A 15713-nucleotide genomic window follows, 5' to 3' on the forward strand; every position below is an offset into this window, starting at 1 on the left:
CTAAGCAAAATGAGTTTCCAGACATCATCATTTTTCCAATCTTTATGTGACTAGGAACAGCTATTAAACTTAACACAAGTGAGAAAGCATTACATTACAAGTAAATAATACATTCAGTCTAACTCAATAATTTTTCGACTCTTGTTTTCAAAAAACTTACCAGATTTTTTTAAATTCCAGAGTGAATCCTGCGACTCCGGCGAATGGGGTTGGGCAGGCCTTGAGGAGGCGGGATGCGGGGGGCCGAAGATCCCCGGCCTCGTGTCGGCCTGCCTGGCGCATCTGCGGCGGCACGGTCTCAGGACCATTGGCCTCTTCCGAGTGTCGGCCTCCAAGAAGAGGGTTAGACAGGTAAGGCCAAATATTTATGTATCTACATCAAAATTAGGGGACCAGATCAGGCTATTAGGCGTTAAACGTATCTACCATTCTCTAGTAGCTTAACAATAAGGGATATTATGTACATTATGTACACATAGAACAATTGAACTGTTGCAGATGCTTTTGAACGCGAACTGTCGAGATAAATCTGTAATCGGAAAAATATTCGATATGCCTTTGAGTTTGCTTTTAAATAAATAAATAAATAATAAATAAATAAATATTATAGGACATTCTTACACAGATTGACTAAGTCCCACAGTAAGCTCAAGAAGGCTTGTGTTGTGGGTACTCAGACAACGATATATATAATATATATAAATACTTAAATACATAGAAAACAACCATGACTCAGGAACAAATATCTGTGTCATCACACAAATAAGTGCCCTTACTGGGATTCGAACCCAGGACCATCGGCTTCACAGGCAGAGTCACTACCTACTAGGCCAGGCCGGTCGTCAAAGGCTTTTGAATGTTTTGTAAGTGCCGATGGCTGATTCTGGAATTTATGAAAAACAAGCAGGTCTAAAACTTTTTTACCAATCGATTGAATATTTCCAAAGCAAATCCCATAAACTGTTCTTAAGATTCCGTTTTAAACTTACCCTAACTCCAAAATTAGGTCATCCAGAGTGTACGAGTATGAGAAACGTCTAAATCCGTCGATTTTATTCCCGACCGAAGTATCGAATGGGCCCCGTATCGATCGATATAGATTCGGACGCTTCTGACCTGGCAACGCGCTGCGAATAGCCAGTGGCCGATACTGTCTTAATAATTTGATAAGGTTTTGATGCTACTTTGAAGCGCATTTCACCCGTGTTTAGGTTGGCTTTTCACTGAGGCAGAGATGAGGGGAGATGTGAGGGAATCAACCAATATTTCCATATCATATTGATTACATGCAGCCAATGCTATTGGTTAATTCTTGCACGTTTCCTCATCGCTACTTATCTCCACCTCAGTGGAAAGGCGGCCTATTTATGCGCTCGAGCTGCCTGATAAATAAGATACAAGGTCGTGTCAAAATATGAGGAAAACAATATCAAATTTTTTATAACCAAATCGGTCCCCTAGCCACTCAGATCGCCAAGATTGGATTATATTATCTTCAATTTCATTCTGATGCTTCATGGCAATGAAAGTATGTTTACAAAATTTCGCCAGCAACTTTTTTATGCTGGTTGGATTCCAGCAAAAGATACCTATGCAGTAAAGTTTTTACGATTTGATTCGTGTAATTGTTTTAGACAATAAACAACGCAATGTTGGTGGAATATTTCGACTTTTCAACACAATTAAAATTATCAAAGAAACCGATCGTCAAGAGTATTATGACCATATGATATATAGGGTTTCCTAACCTCGCCAAAATTCTAGCAGTTCCCATTTAATACCAGGAATGTACCTAAATGTAGGTACCAGTATTGTACACTTTTTTCTGTTCTATGCTTGTATAATATTATAATCGAGAAAAGGAACTTTGAGGCCCGAGAAAGAATCTTTTGTCTATCATCATCATCCCACGTACGCGAAGTCACCGGCAGAAGTATTATGTAAATTGACAGACGTTATGTGTTCCAAGTGATTTTACCAATACAAGTTCCAGTGTTCAAGCGTTTGTTGATCTTCTTCCAGCTCCGTGAAGAGTGGGAGAGAGGGCAAGAAGCAGCGTTAGACGCGGCGGTGTGTCCGCACGACGTCGCCACTTTACTAAAGGAGTTTCTCCGGGATCTACCAGATCCACTGCTATGCAGGGATTTGTACTCTGCCTTCTTGTGTACTCAAAGTAAGTATGTTTTTGGTCATGCTAAGCTCAAACACCAACAATGGTTTGACGGGTTTTAAGCACTCAAAGCTTTTTATGCAAATAGTTGACTCTAGCTGGAGCAAACTAAACGTGAACTTTGGAGCAGCCTATCTGGAGGCGAAGGTATTCAAAGCGCTGCCCTTGAGCTCAATCATCCGGAACGTGGAGATCATGGAAAGTTCTTGAGTAGGCAAAATGTTGCCCTTGAGTGGGCAACTAACCAATACTGCACAAAAGATCCCAATGGGACGAAATGTATCCGCAAGAGCCCCGAAATTAAAGATAACCTTTTTCCTGCTCAGTAACTCTTAAATTCTATGAAGATTTTAACACAATGAGCGTATGATGTTCAATAGTAGGTAAGTAGTAAATTCTCAGCAACAAATTGTCCATTGGTGATTTGACAGCTGCGATAAAGTTCTTTACTCTTTCTGCTATGATGAACTTTGTTGGTCCGCTCCATGAACATTTACAGCCACAATAAATTCTATACCTAAACGTCGGGTGACTGGGACATAATATTTTCGTACATCTTACCTCCTTCGTTCTTAATATTTGCTACCATTTTGAAATACTTTTTGATAGAGTACTTCTTGTGTACTAAACTCAGCCCTATTCGTTCAACAGAAATGCCATTTGCCCGGTAAGGTAAATTCAAGTATAGTACCTATTTTGCGATGATTATTCAAATCATAATCTTAAAATTTCCAGAAATTCGCAACCGTCGGCTCCAATGGGAAGCCCTCAAGCTAATAGTCCAACTGCTGCCCGCAGCGCATAGGGACACTCTCAACGCATTACTGTCTTTCCTGTCGCAACTGGCTACGCACTCTGAGGACGACAGGCAGCCTGGCAACAAGATGGATGCTGCGAATCTCGCCACTATCTTCGCGCCCAATATACTGCATAATAATAAGCCTAATGAGGCCGCTAGGTAAGTCTTCTACTTGCACAAGGAACTTTTCTTTCCCATTTCCAATACCAAAGCCCATATTATTTCAACTCATAAAAATTTCCTCGAAGCCGGGAAACAAGATGGATATACAAAGAAATACATATCTATTCCAAGTAGGGCTGTATTATATAAGCGAAGCTTTTACAACTAAATAAGTTCAGAGAATACCATGCTGCGTATGCTGAGAATACCATGGACAGCTAAGCGCACGAATCACTCCATACTGTTGGAACTCGACGTGAAAGTGCGATTGTCCACAATCTGTAAACAACGCTTCCTAAGTTACTTTGGCCATATAATGAGAAGGGGAGACGAAAGTTTGGAAAGGTTAATCGTTGTTGGTAATACTGATGGCAAAAGGTCACGCGGCCGTTCACCAGCACGATGGACTGACCAACTCAAAGGCGAGGAACCATCTCAGAAATTCTATGACGTGGTGAGGAAAGCGATGGACCGGAATCAATGGCGAGAGTGTGTTCGTGCCCGAACAAAACCCACCAACCACGATCATCAGTCATGATGGATGCGACCAAGAAGAAGAAGAGAAGTTCAGAGAGGTCTCGATGGACTTGAAAATTTCAGCTTAATTTCAAGAAAACTTCAATAAACCTCTATCTTGTCTGATTTTTCCATTGAACCGATTAAAAATTTACGCAATGTTATGTCATCACCATCAGCTAAGATATAAATCCTGTAGGTACAGACCTTTCCTTTATATGTGATCATAACTTTTCTATCAATTCCAGTGCGGAACAGCTATCAGAGCGGGTAGACGTGATCAACGTGGTCCGGCAACTGATCGAGAGACAAGGAGAGTTGTGGACGTTGCCAGCCGAGTTGCTACATGAAGCCTACATCCATCTGGCGCATATGGCTCCAGCGCATTTGGACTCTTTGCTGCTGCGGAGATCAGAGTAAGTACTGAGTGGGAGTTCCTTGAGAGGCTTGAAGGGGTATTAATAGATTCCCAAAATTTGACGTGCTTGCAGGACACGTTCAGTAAAACAATCATATTTTTTGGTAAGAATATTGAAAGCCAACCTAAGTCATAAAGCAAAAGAACCATGTATCTAAAAAGTACTGTAAGTAGGTATTTTAAATAGATCTACTTTGGATGACCCTTTGGATTTTGTGGCTCCTGACCCCTGAGAGATGACTGAGCTGATAATTCCAACCAATCACGTCAACCACCAACGTAACCATACCGGTAATTACTTTTCAAGACGGTTGAACTTTGGTGTTGTAGATGCGCGGCGGAAGCCAAGGAGTCGCTAGCGGACAGCGCGGCGCGGCGCGTGTGGTCGAGGGAACAGTTCTTGCACGGCGCTGCTGCTACCGGCGGACCTAATATTGGAACGCCCAGGTAATGCCTTCTTTCACACATTCATTGCCACTAAGTAGGGTTGCAAATAGAAAAAAAAAACAATTTTTTTTTTTAATTTATGAAAAAAAACATGAATAAAAACCTGGCACCATGGTTGGTTGTGCACAAAGTCACAGATTAATAAATAGTTACTACGTAACAGATACTTCATTCCCAAACAAAAGCAAAAATACCTACGCTATAATAGCCTACAAAACCTTAATAATAATACCTGCTGCTCAGGACAAGAAGAAATGTACCATAAGTACGCGCACAATGAGTCGAGACTGTGTTGCCCGCCGTGCGAGTCACGTGCCAACGCGTCCTCGTAAGAATGCGCTAGGGTTGTAGCTACCCTACCTATGATGATTATTGTAATAAAACGAATGTTGCGAATCAAATATGTTTTAGTTTTAATATAATGATTTATAATTTTTTCCCTTCTCGGAATACTCTGTTATTAAAATTTTATAGTTGAAAATATCCTAAATCGCGTAAATAATTTTAATAAATATTCAGGAGCAAAGCAACGGTTTTTAAAAGTTGTAATACGGTGCTACCAGGCCGATTAATTATTACGTCGTCAAAATTATTTAAAAACACTTTTTCTAACCCTTCAATATAGTTATTAAACGTTTCAGGTGGGACCTTTAGCCCACCATAAAAAGATGAATCTTTATTACACCATAAAAAGATGAATCTTTATTATTTTTCCTTTGTTTTTTTGACTTTTTCACCCATCTACTGCACAATAATTACGTGGTTTCGGCATTTCGAAGCATAAGCGCGGGAAACGCGCGGTGCAATGCGGTGCGAGCGCTGAGGCGGGCGTTCGGCGGCCCTCTGTCGGTTGTATCGTCGACGATACGCCTCGGCGTAGGTAGGCATATAGCGCGTGGCCTTGAGCGTGTGACGGAGGCCTGACAAAGTATATCAGTTCACATAATGCCACCAGCAGATGCTAAGCAGGTGTGGTCCTCAAAACATAACTTTCAAGCGCACCTATTCTATTTCCAAGAGGAAATTTAAGTAATTTTATTCCACAGTGAGAAGACGTATTCGCGCAGTCGACGGACGCGTGAAACTGCATCGGACACTTCTTCGGGCTCCATCTCGTCCGCCATGACTATTATGACAAGGTAGGAAAATAATAAGTCAATAATTTTTAGATATACCTACGTACCATACTCGTATCTGCTACATTTCTTATGTATGTCTTATCGCCGAAAGGGGCCCATTGATTAACAGTCCGCCGGACGGTATCGGTCTGTCAGTTGTTCGGAACTGTCAAAATTTTGTACTGACAGGCCGATACCGTCCGGCGGACTGTTAATCAGTGGGCCCCTTTAGAAAGATTCACGTCACTATTTCGACAGTCGAAGAGAAATAAATATTTAAAGAAGAATTCAGATGACGTCTACAACAGACATCCACTTAAAGGAGGTCTTTTATTTAACTGTATTATTAATGCTAACAATTTTTCCATTTGTCCAGGGTCAGAAGCAGTGCGGAAGAGTGCGGCAGCAGCGGCGTCGTGTGTCCTCCTTCCACCGCGCGGAGCGAATCCGCGCCGGATTCTAATGACTCCGCCAGTGACTATACCGAGGTACAGCTACAGTTGCGCTAAGAACAACGTCACACACTGACAGACGCAGGTCTCACGCAGAATAGTTGTGAGACGTTGAAGGCCGTCGCAACGCAGAAGAGTGTAGTATTAGAGGTGTACAGATACTACACCTCTAATACTACACTCTGGCTTAGAGTCAGATTTCAATGACTTCCCCAGTTACTGAAAAGGAATACCGCTCGGCAGGGGTAAAATTCAAATAAAAATAATAATAAAATAATGTCGTCGTTTGACAATAATCAAGCCTCGTATCCAAGGGGATATACTTAACTTGAACCAACTCCTTTACCCTCGTTAAGACCAACCAAGAGTGAAAGAGATGGCATTATGACCTGACTCGCCACCTAGTTTTGCGGTAAGTATAGTGGAGACCGGAGACGTAAAACTAAACTTCATGTTTTGTTTCCAGACGTTGGGCGGGTCGGATGACGACAACTACGTGATCACTGCATCGCTGCACATCCCGGCCGCGTTCCCCTCGCCCTCGGGAGGGGGAGGCGGGGGAGGCGGGGGAGGCGGGGGAGGCGGGGGAGGCGGGGGAGGCGGGGGAGGCGGGGGAGGCGGGGGAGGCGGGGGAGGCGCGGGGGCGGGGGGGCGCGCGCCGCACTCCGCGCGCCCCGCCGCCCCGCCGCGGCGCCGCTCCACCTCCGGCTCTGAATCTTCAGGTAAGTCTCTATTCCGTCACATCCTCAGCTCCTGCTGTGAAGCCCAGAACGCTTTCCACCTTTTCCTCCTCTACTTCACACGGTTTTCTGTATCCTCTTTTGTGAAACCATTAGCACGCAGGTCATCCCTTGCGATGTCCAGTCAGCCCTTCTCTTGTACTCTTGGCTTTTTCACCTGCCTTTAGTCTTTTGCTTCTTTTACCTTACCTACATGTGAATGAAAAATGTATACGATAAGATGACCCGACGTAAATTTGGTTTGTGAATAGTAGATTTACTTAGATTGGTTACGCGTCATTTATACGTTCTTAGCTACCAAATACGTTCAATCACATTACTTTCAATCCAATGATTTTGATATCAATTTTCTCCGTAAGATAAAAAGAGAAATAGAAAGTTACAGATGTTTTCTCGTTTGCAGCCAAGCGTGATTCAGCGGTAGGCTCATCCCCAGCCTCAGCATCAAGCGCATCATCACCACCAGCGTCGCCGCCACCGTACGCGCTACGCGTGACATTGACGTCCACAGGAGAATTAAGAAGGCCAGCGGATATCGACCGGCTTCTGTCGCTAGGAAGGTTAGTACTGATATCTTATGGAAGAACTGCATCGACAATGTCATCATGCCTTTGAGCCACTGCCGACTCATTGCCGACTTCAAAATTATCGACGTTCGGGCCTTCTTTCTTGTTGTAGTCATACTCCATTATGTAAAACATCCCATCCCATGCAATAGAGATTTTAAAACTCCTTTTTGATCCAGCAAAACGGAAGCAGTAGAGACAAAGACCCGTTCTGCGACAATACCAACAGCCTTAAAAACAGAGTTTTATCCACCACTTGATTTCGGATCAAAAAGTTTAGAGGCCCTGCCATAAATGACAAAATGTGCCCTTATCCACACTTTAAACATATTTCGAAGGCTGCTTACTATCTTATTTGAACCAACATACCTATTTCTTGAGAAACCTCGAAACCGAAAAGCGAATTCAACTTAAAATGGATTTGCACTTATACAATATATATTTGTTTACAGGGAACGCAACACATCAGACGCTCGGGCGGTCATCCTCCGCCAACACGACGAGACCCCCACGCCACACCACGTCACGCGAACCAGAAACTCATCACACGACACTCATCCAGACACTAAAGAAGACAAAAGAAGGCCAGAGGAAAGAAGAGAAGAGAGGAGGGTAGAAGTTAAGCAGGAAAAGAAGGAAGGCACGCTCTATAAAAGAGGGGAGCTGATTTCGAGCGCTCGGTCGCCCCGGTCGCCGACTACATGACATATTCTATACGTGTTTTTATACATAAACGTCTATTTATCATAACGTCGTTTCATTTGATTTGAACTGCATAAGGCCTATCTATCTATAGATAGTGATTTTAAAGAATTATGTTACAGTTAAATCCTGATGTTGATTGTCGTGGTATTATCTTATACATTTGGGCCGCGCCAGCTTATGTCGCCAATCAAAAAGGAAATAATAAATTTAAGTTACATGAATATTACCTGGCATTTAGCTCGATAGCCGTTCACGATTGGGATCTTAGCTAAGCTGTAAACAGCTATAGATATATTGTAAGCGAACTGTAATGTCGGCTGTACACACTCGTAGAGAGCCTGTCGCCGAGAGTCTCGGCACCGCTTCGATCCAATCGGAGAAGTACGAGACGAGAAGGGAGTAGCATGTACACACTTGTTCTCGGCCTGTCTCGGGGTCTCTCGACGAGCGTATATACAGCTACGCTGCACTTTGTCCATGCAAAAATCTTAGGCGGAGTGTAGCAATCCATCATAACAATAAAGAAGGCAAGAGTTAGCAATGACGATACTTTATTCCTGATTTTTTTACATTGTCTGTGTTGTTACTATTTCCTATGTAGCTTGTCTCTCATAATGATGGCTCCGAGCTTCGAGACTCCGTCTTGGTATTCCGTCTTGCCCAGCGGCGGAACGGCTGATGTCGTCTCTGCGGAAGTTATTTTTATTAATATTGATATATTATGTATATATCAGTGGCGGCGCGTCAAACATATCCATAGGCAAGCCGGTGCTAATTTGGCTTACATATTTCCTTTACAACTCTGCTCAAACGTCCAAAAACAGGCAAGCCGGTGGGAATCGGCTTTTATGGACGCGCCGCCACTGGTATATATTAACATCGAAAAATAAGTCATAACAGCAGTCGGGATATTTGTAATGAACTGACAAAATTCTCATATAAAATCTGCGCTAGGTACGATGGGACTGGCGTAATCTTAAGGTTAAAAGTGCCTAAATAAGTAAATGATTTAAAAAAACTGCGCTAGCTATTTAACCGAATAAAGTTAGAGACACAGAAAAAAATCATTCTGTAAGTTAAGTTAAAAATAAATAAAAATTGGTTAGATGGAAACTCCACGTCATCGCTGTACTCCACGTCAGACGTTCAGACGGTCATTCGTTTCTTAGGTGCATCACGGTACGGGTCTCCGTACAGTCTCATTTTCTGCGGAAAAACCGCCATGCCTCTTTTCTTCTATACGAGTATGCTATCCCCTGAAATCTAGCACCCTGTCTGGACAGATAGATCGACCCTGGGGTCGGGTAGGCCTCAACCATCTTTCTGCAGAATAGACTTACCGTATTCCGCACGAGGATCGCTGTTTCCACCACCTCCCTGTTTGGAAATGGTCTTGGCTGTGGTCATCCGTTGCAGTGGCGTAGCATGAACTAATCCAGCCATGGGCGAAATCACATCTGCGAGGCCCTACTCTTTCACTGTGCCTGAAAGGTCCTCGCGCGAGGCCCCCCTTGGGACGCGAGGCCGTCGGCGACGGCCCGCTTCGCCCACGCCTAGCAACGCCACATCCGTTGTTTAGGTGCGACACGACACGTCGGGTGTCCTGGCAACCTCATTGGCTCTACACAAAGCCCGGTGTAGTTTCCTACTTCCACTTACAAACTTTTGAAATCCAGCATCCATTCCAGAGTGCGTGAAAGGCCTCAGCAGCTGTTTTATTCGAAGAATGAAGACCAACACTTACCGCATTTCGCGCGAGAATCGCTGACTCCAGCGCTTCCCTGTTTAGATATAGTTCTGGCTGTCGTCATGCGTTGTTTGGGTGCGACACGGCACGGGTCTCCAGGCAACCTCATTGGTTGCGCGCAAGGTCCGGTGCCGCTTTCGTCTGCCGCTCGTTGGAGACCTTCGAATTGGGCGCCCGGACCTGCAAGTTGGGAAGAATTCATACATTCCTTAAATCATGAGGTTAGTTTAATAAGAAAAGAAATATTATATAGTATATAGATTGTAACCTACAAACTTTCGCTTACGCGAGAAACAAACCTAGTTGTGAATTTGGCCATGCATAAATAAGTTTAAATAGAACCAATTTTGACAATAAACGCAAACAGAGAAAGAAACAGGTACAAATGTTAACAGCATTTAAGAGAAAAGAAAGAGTGGAGAACAAAATTATTATATCATTAGTCTTATTGGCAATTTTAAGCTGAATGGTTGGTTAAGTTAGAGTACTTGACCAACCTTCACCACTACCCGCACCACTACCCGAGCAATTATTATGAATATTATGATGATGAGGATATATAAATTAATAGATCTTGACACTTCCAGGTTTGAGAGATACGGAACTATAATTTTGGAAATAAAAATTCTTTGGTTGGAAGTATTCTGGTAAAATTCGAAGTCATACATCAAAGAAAACACGTACCAGATTCGCAGTAGTCAACCTGATATGTCGTCTTGTTTCGGTCGCGGTCTATTCTCTGTTTCAGCTCAGGAGATGCCTCGTTCTGCAATATGCTGTACAGCATCGGGTACTTGGATTGTAGCTGCACAAAAAAAATGCAATGTACATATTCCGGTCGTTTCAGTGTGGGACCGAAATAAAGTTTGTAATTCTATTTCTGTTTCCTGAGAAATATAGGTCTCTTTGTCGTTACTGGCATCCCTTTCTTACTAGTCGTTTCGTCACGTTCTGAGAACTGTGATGATACTATTGCTTTACAATGTGTTCTTCTTCAACAAATTAACTATGACTGATAAAGGTAATATTTATCACCGCGGTGCTTCTTGATTATGTTTCTCCAACGCACTGGACGACTCTTATTTAGGGCCACTGTTAAGGGGATACCATGGCCCAATGACCTTCGATCTGAATGCCTTAGACCAAATCCCGACCGACCGATCTGAACAATTTTAGGCCAAAAAACTCGTTTTCTGGCCATAACTTTTGTGTTAATTAGTTTGAAATTAAAAATTAGACACGTTTTTAGAGCCGTCAAAGACGGACCCAAATATGTACATTTCGTAAATGTTAGATATTTCACAGCAATCTAGACACAAAAAATGTATTTTTTAGACAATGTTTAAAAAAATCATCTAAAAATAAGTATTCATGTCTTTCAAAATCCGGTAGACGAAAAAGGAGATAAAAGACTGAAGAACCGATAGCCGTTTGCTTTATAATTCTATCTGAAGAGCAAAAGGAGGAGGTACGATTCAAAACTTGTCAATAATCGATGAAAACCTCGGGTAGCCCCTTAAACATTTAAAATATTCCACAAATGGTCATCACCTTATCTAAAAAGGCGTTTGGCTGGTCGTAGCGAGAAGTAGGTGTTTCAGGAGCGGCTCCCACTTTCACCGGGTACAGCTTCGGGTCTAGCAAGGGGCCCATTATCTAGAAACAAACCAGATTGAGTATTTACTTCACATGTCTGAAAACTAGGTACTATGAAATTATTTGGTTCAAAGTAGAAAAATGTTCGAGGCATGGCAGTTTGATAATTTTCATCTTGTGGTGATTTTAACTTACCACAACACTCACTCACTCAGACTATCACTACCTATTTATCTGAAATGCTTAACTTCATGGTACATTTGATGGCCGAGGTATGAATGAGTGGAAATTTTACAGGAGAAAATTTGTATGAGGAAATTAAATTTTGGACACATACTTATTAACTAAGCTATTATAAAGCAGCCTTAAAGTGCTACCTCATTCACCAGCGGACTACGTAGGAAACATATGCCTTAACCTAACCCTTGATGGCCCCCGACCCCACGGCAAACCAAAAAAGCGATGGTTCGATGTCGTGAAAGCCGATATGAGCGTAAACGGGCTCACACGAGACGACGCCCAGGATCGCAGTGGAGCAAAGCAAGTAGGAAAGCGGACCCTGGCAAAGGTCGGGTTAACGCTAGGTAGAGGAAGAAAGTGCTACCTCATTGCGACTCCACCCTCCCTCCTTGCCCGGTGGTAGCTGCGGCATTTCTCCGCCGCTGTACTGGGGACATCGGCAGTCAGGTGGTCGGCTATGCTGCATGCATGCCCGGAAGAAGGCCAGCTCTTGATCTGACATCCTGGCGACCCTGAGATTGAAATCAATATGAATTTAACCTGACTTATTACTACTTCACCCGTTCACCACACAGTCTAAGTGAACTCCCGAAATATGACTGGACAGAATGGTCAAGCCTCCATGTCTTAGAATGAGTAAATGAGTTGTCATTTCATTAGACTCGACTGTAATGCATTTTCAGAGAATCTCTGCATTATGGAAACCAGGCCATTACAGTGAAACTCCTAATTAATTCCAATTTATAATTTTGCTCTCAAAATTCTCTCTTAGGTCCTTGCCTATACAAACTGGACATTCCCTCTAGGCTTTGAATGACGACACATTCGTTCTCAATTGCCGTCTTTTTTGTAAACTAATTCTCTTCAATGAAGCTGTGCCTAATGTTTTATTATTCCCTGAAAAGCAGCTGTTGACCTTCTCTCAAGGGCATTATCCACATGACGTCATTTGTGGCTTAGCAAAAAAATCCAGCTTGAAGCAAAAGCTCCCTGTCTTCACCCAATACTTACTCCCCTCCACCGCCATGACCCCCAGGACCCCCACCAGGCCCGGCTCTTGGTAAGTTGGGCCATAGATAATCCTTCCTATACGTAGTCAGATAGTGATCCATGGCTCAAGCTTTTTGATTCTCGTTCGACCAGTTGTGTATTTTGTTCCAGATTATTGCTAAATTTTTGTACATTTTTATATAAAATTTTCTATTCACACGTCATTTTTGATTGCTTCGTTACACCTACTGACAATCGTTGCTGTCTAGTTTTTGATTTTTCATATGTGACTGGTATCAAAAAACGTAATTAACATGAAGTTTACTGATAGTCTGTTCGAGAAACGGAAAACGGTGAAAAATAGAGATAAGACTCCTAAAAATACGTGTGATACCTCATTAGATTCGTAATGATGTCTAGAAAAATGTATTCGAAGCGTGTATTAGCACACAAAAAATATCAAAAGTTATAAATAAAAAAAGGGGGAAAAAAGTAGATATTTTTTATTTCCCTAATATCTCAAAAAGTATTAATATTTAAGAAACTAAAATTAATATTATAAAAGAGGAGGATATTTCCAATCAAACATTCCATACATGCAGAACTGTATCTCCATTATTTATACTTTTTATTCAACGCTGAACACAGCCCTCCGCGCCTCATATTCGAGAAACGCGCGCGGCGTGAAAAAACAATTACGTAACATTAAATATAGATTTAAAGATATTAAATATTGATTGAAAAATTTGAAAAAATTATGGTGTATTTAGATCATGTTAACAAATGTACTTCTTGTAGAAAGGACCATGGGCAAATTTGTATGGGCACTGTCCCCACCCACCAACAGAAATGAAACATGTCTCATTTAATAGATCTTGGCAAACTGATGATTGTTTACTATGACGAGAATCGCCCTATGTATGGGGTTTTTTTCTGTCCCTAAGCAGTTATGTTTTCATGGCGGTGTTCCGGTTTGAAGGGTGAGACATGGCAGTGCAATTACTGGGTATTGTGGCATAAGATCTTTACGTCACATGGTCGGTAACGCGTATTACGTGATAACCATGAGTTGTTACATCCGTCTATAGGCTGCGGTGACTGTTTACCATCACGCAGCCCCGCATGCTAGTTTATCAATCAACTAGTATAATAAAAAAACAAAAACTTTCAATGAAATGAGCAAAAAATATGTAAAAACAAAACACGGTTTTCCAAGAAAACCCCATACATATGGCGATCCTCGTCATAGTAAAAAATCATCAGGTTGCTAAGATCTATTAAATGAGACATGTTTCATTTCTGTTGGTGGGTGGGGACATTTCTGCCCATGGTCCTTTATCTTAAAGTTATTTTTTCAATAAGTTATGTAATTGTTAATCAACAAAATTTTCTCGAAATTCCTTCTTTATTGAAAACGAAAAAAAAATGTATAAATAACTATTGTAAAATATCCTCACTTTCTAGAGCCCTTCTCATATACATGCTTAATAAGATCACGTTATAAAAGTTTTGAAAAAAATAATAGTTTGGTTATAATATTGTTTTATATTTTACAATTTTACCTTGATTTTTCGTTTTTCGTCAATTTTCTATGTTATTCTAAAACTTATTTTAAGCAAAGTATTAACTTTATTAAAACTTTTATAATGTGATCTTATTAAGCATGTATATAAGAAGGGCTCTAGAAAGCGAAGAAATTTTACAATAGTTATTTATAAATTTTTTTTCGTTTTCAATAAAGAAGGAATTTCGGGAAAATTTTGTTCATTAACAATTGCCTAACATGTTGAAAAAATAACTTTAAGATAAATTTCTAAAAGTATTACATTTCTTGACATGTTTTAAATACACCATATTTTTTTTAAATTTTTTAATGAATATTTAATACCTTTAAAATTATATTTAATGTTACGTAATCGCTTTTCACGCCGCGCGCGTTTCCCGAAAATGAGGCGCGGAGGGCTGTGTTCAGCGTTGAATAAAAAGTATAAATAATGGAGATACAGTTCTGGAAGTAGGGAATATTTGATTGGAAATATCCTCCTCTTTTATACTATTAATTTTGGTTTCTTAAATATTAATACTTTTTGAGATATTTGGGAAATAAAAAAAATCTACTATTTTCTCCCTTTTTTTGTTAATAACATTTGTAATTTTTTGTGTGCTAATACACGCTTCGAGTACATTTTTCTAGACATCATTACGAATCTAATGAGGTATCACACGTATTTTTAGGAGTATTATCTCTATTTTTCACCGTTTTCTGTTTCTCGAACAGACTATGACTTTCTCGTGCTGGTTTTGGTACATTGGTGGTACATTTTTTTTTTGAAGTGAAAACTTCTTTAGCGGCGCTGAACACTTTTTGAGGTTAGGAAAAAATGATAAACTCGAGACAGCGTAACGCGTAACGCGTAAGGCGTCTCTCCTCTCTTTCTACCGCACGGCGAAAATGTATGCCTGAGCCTGTTGTTTCATGTAGGCGGCGCAGGGCGCTTGCGTGACTTTATGTTATGTGTGACGGACAATGTTATTCACCTTCGAGCAACACGGAAGGGAGGCGGCATTCGCACTATTTCCCCTATGCCGAGGTACAAGATTATCGCGTCAATCTAATCTAGCGCGGGTAATAAAACTACTAGTTGCACTTGGATTTTTCACTAGACCGAGTCCAGACGCGCGCGTGAAAACTGCTGCACAAAAATGCCTGTTTGCTCGGTTTTTTGTTATAAAAAGAGGTCGGGGACATCAAATTTACAAAAAGAAAGTGTTACATTTCACATGTAATATTTTTTTTACATATCATACGTTTAATTACATTCAAACACAATTATTATATTTTAGTCTCATGTAATTGTTGGATTTATCGATTTTGCTCGCTCAGTACAAATTGCGGATCGGTCGAGCGACAAATCCGACTTCTCATCTCTCAGAATACAATAACATACTTCAACGAAAATGTGTTAGTGTGCGTGTTGTGACACTTGTCACGGTTGTGTACACGGTTGTGTACGGACACAAAAAGAGATCGAGGTTTGCAAGATTTG

General features: G+C 41.2%; 2 protein-coding genes across 2 annotated transcripts in view; one reads left to right on the forward strand and one right to left on the reverse strand.

The window, feature by feature from the left end:
• The window catches only part of LOC134794718 (uncharacterized), a 97001-nt gene extending 88830 nt beyond the window's left edge, over positions 1-8171 (forward strand). Inside the window, exons 5-15 of the mRNA XM_063766504.1 lie at positions 181-351; positions 2023-2173; positions 2906-3128; positions 3896-4063; positions 4396-4512; positions 5559-5651; positions 6007-6118; positions 6549-6624; positions 6757-6804; positions 7226-7382; positions 7841-8171. Coding sequence (XP_063622574.1) covers positions 181-351; positions 2023-2173; positions 2906-3128; positions 3896-4063; positions 4396-4512; positions 5559-5651; positions 6007-6118; positions 6549-6624; positions 6757-6804; positions 7226-7382; positions 7841-8093 — 1569 coding nt within the window. The 3' untranslated portion in view covers positions 8094-8171. The remainder of the gene's footprint in view (positions 1-180; positions 352-2022; positions 2174-2905; positions 3129-3895; positions 4064-4395; positions 4513-5558; positions 5652-6006; positions 6119-6548; positions 6625-6756; positions 6805-7225; positions 7383-7840) is intronic.
• A 456-nt stretch (positions 8172-8627) lies between these two features.
• LOC134794996 (uncharacterized) lies at positions 8628-12931 on the reverse strand. The gene is made up of 6 exons (XM_063766854.1): positions 12688-12931; positions 12041-12188; positions 11392-11496; positions 10525-10645; positions 9838-10020; positions 8628-8780 (listed from the first exon to the last, which is right to left on the reverse strand). Exons 1-6 carry the CDS (start codon positions 12786-12788, stop codon positions 8680-8682), a joined length of 759 nt encoding a protein of 252 aa, XP_063622924.1. The 5' UTR covers positions 12789-12931; the 3' UTR covers positions 8628-8679.
• Between the last annotated feature and the right edge of the window lie 2782 nt (positions 12932-15713).

This window comes from Cydia splendana, chromosome 11, assembly GCF_910591565.1.
Source record: "Cydia splendana chromosome 11, ilCydSple1.2, whole genome shotgun sequence".
Taxonomy (NCBI): Eukaryota; Metazoa; Arthropoda; class Insecta; order Lepidoptera; family Tortricidae; genus Cydia; species Cydia splendana.

Coding starts and splice junctions, on each gene's coding strand:
- LOC134794996 (XM_063766854.1), bottom strand. CDS start 12,788: ATGGATCACTATCTGACTACGTATAGGAAGGATTATCTATGGCCCAAC. Junction 12,189..12,687: donor GGTCATGGCGGTGGAGGGGA/GTAAGTATTGGG, acceptor TTTCAATCTCAG/GGTCGCCAGGATGTCAGATC. Junction 11,497..12,040: donor GAGGGTGGAGTCGCAATGAG/GTAGCACTTTCT, acceptor GTTTGTTTCTAG/ATAATGGGCCCCTTGCTAGA.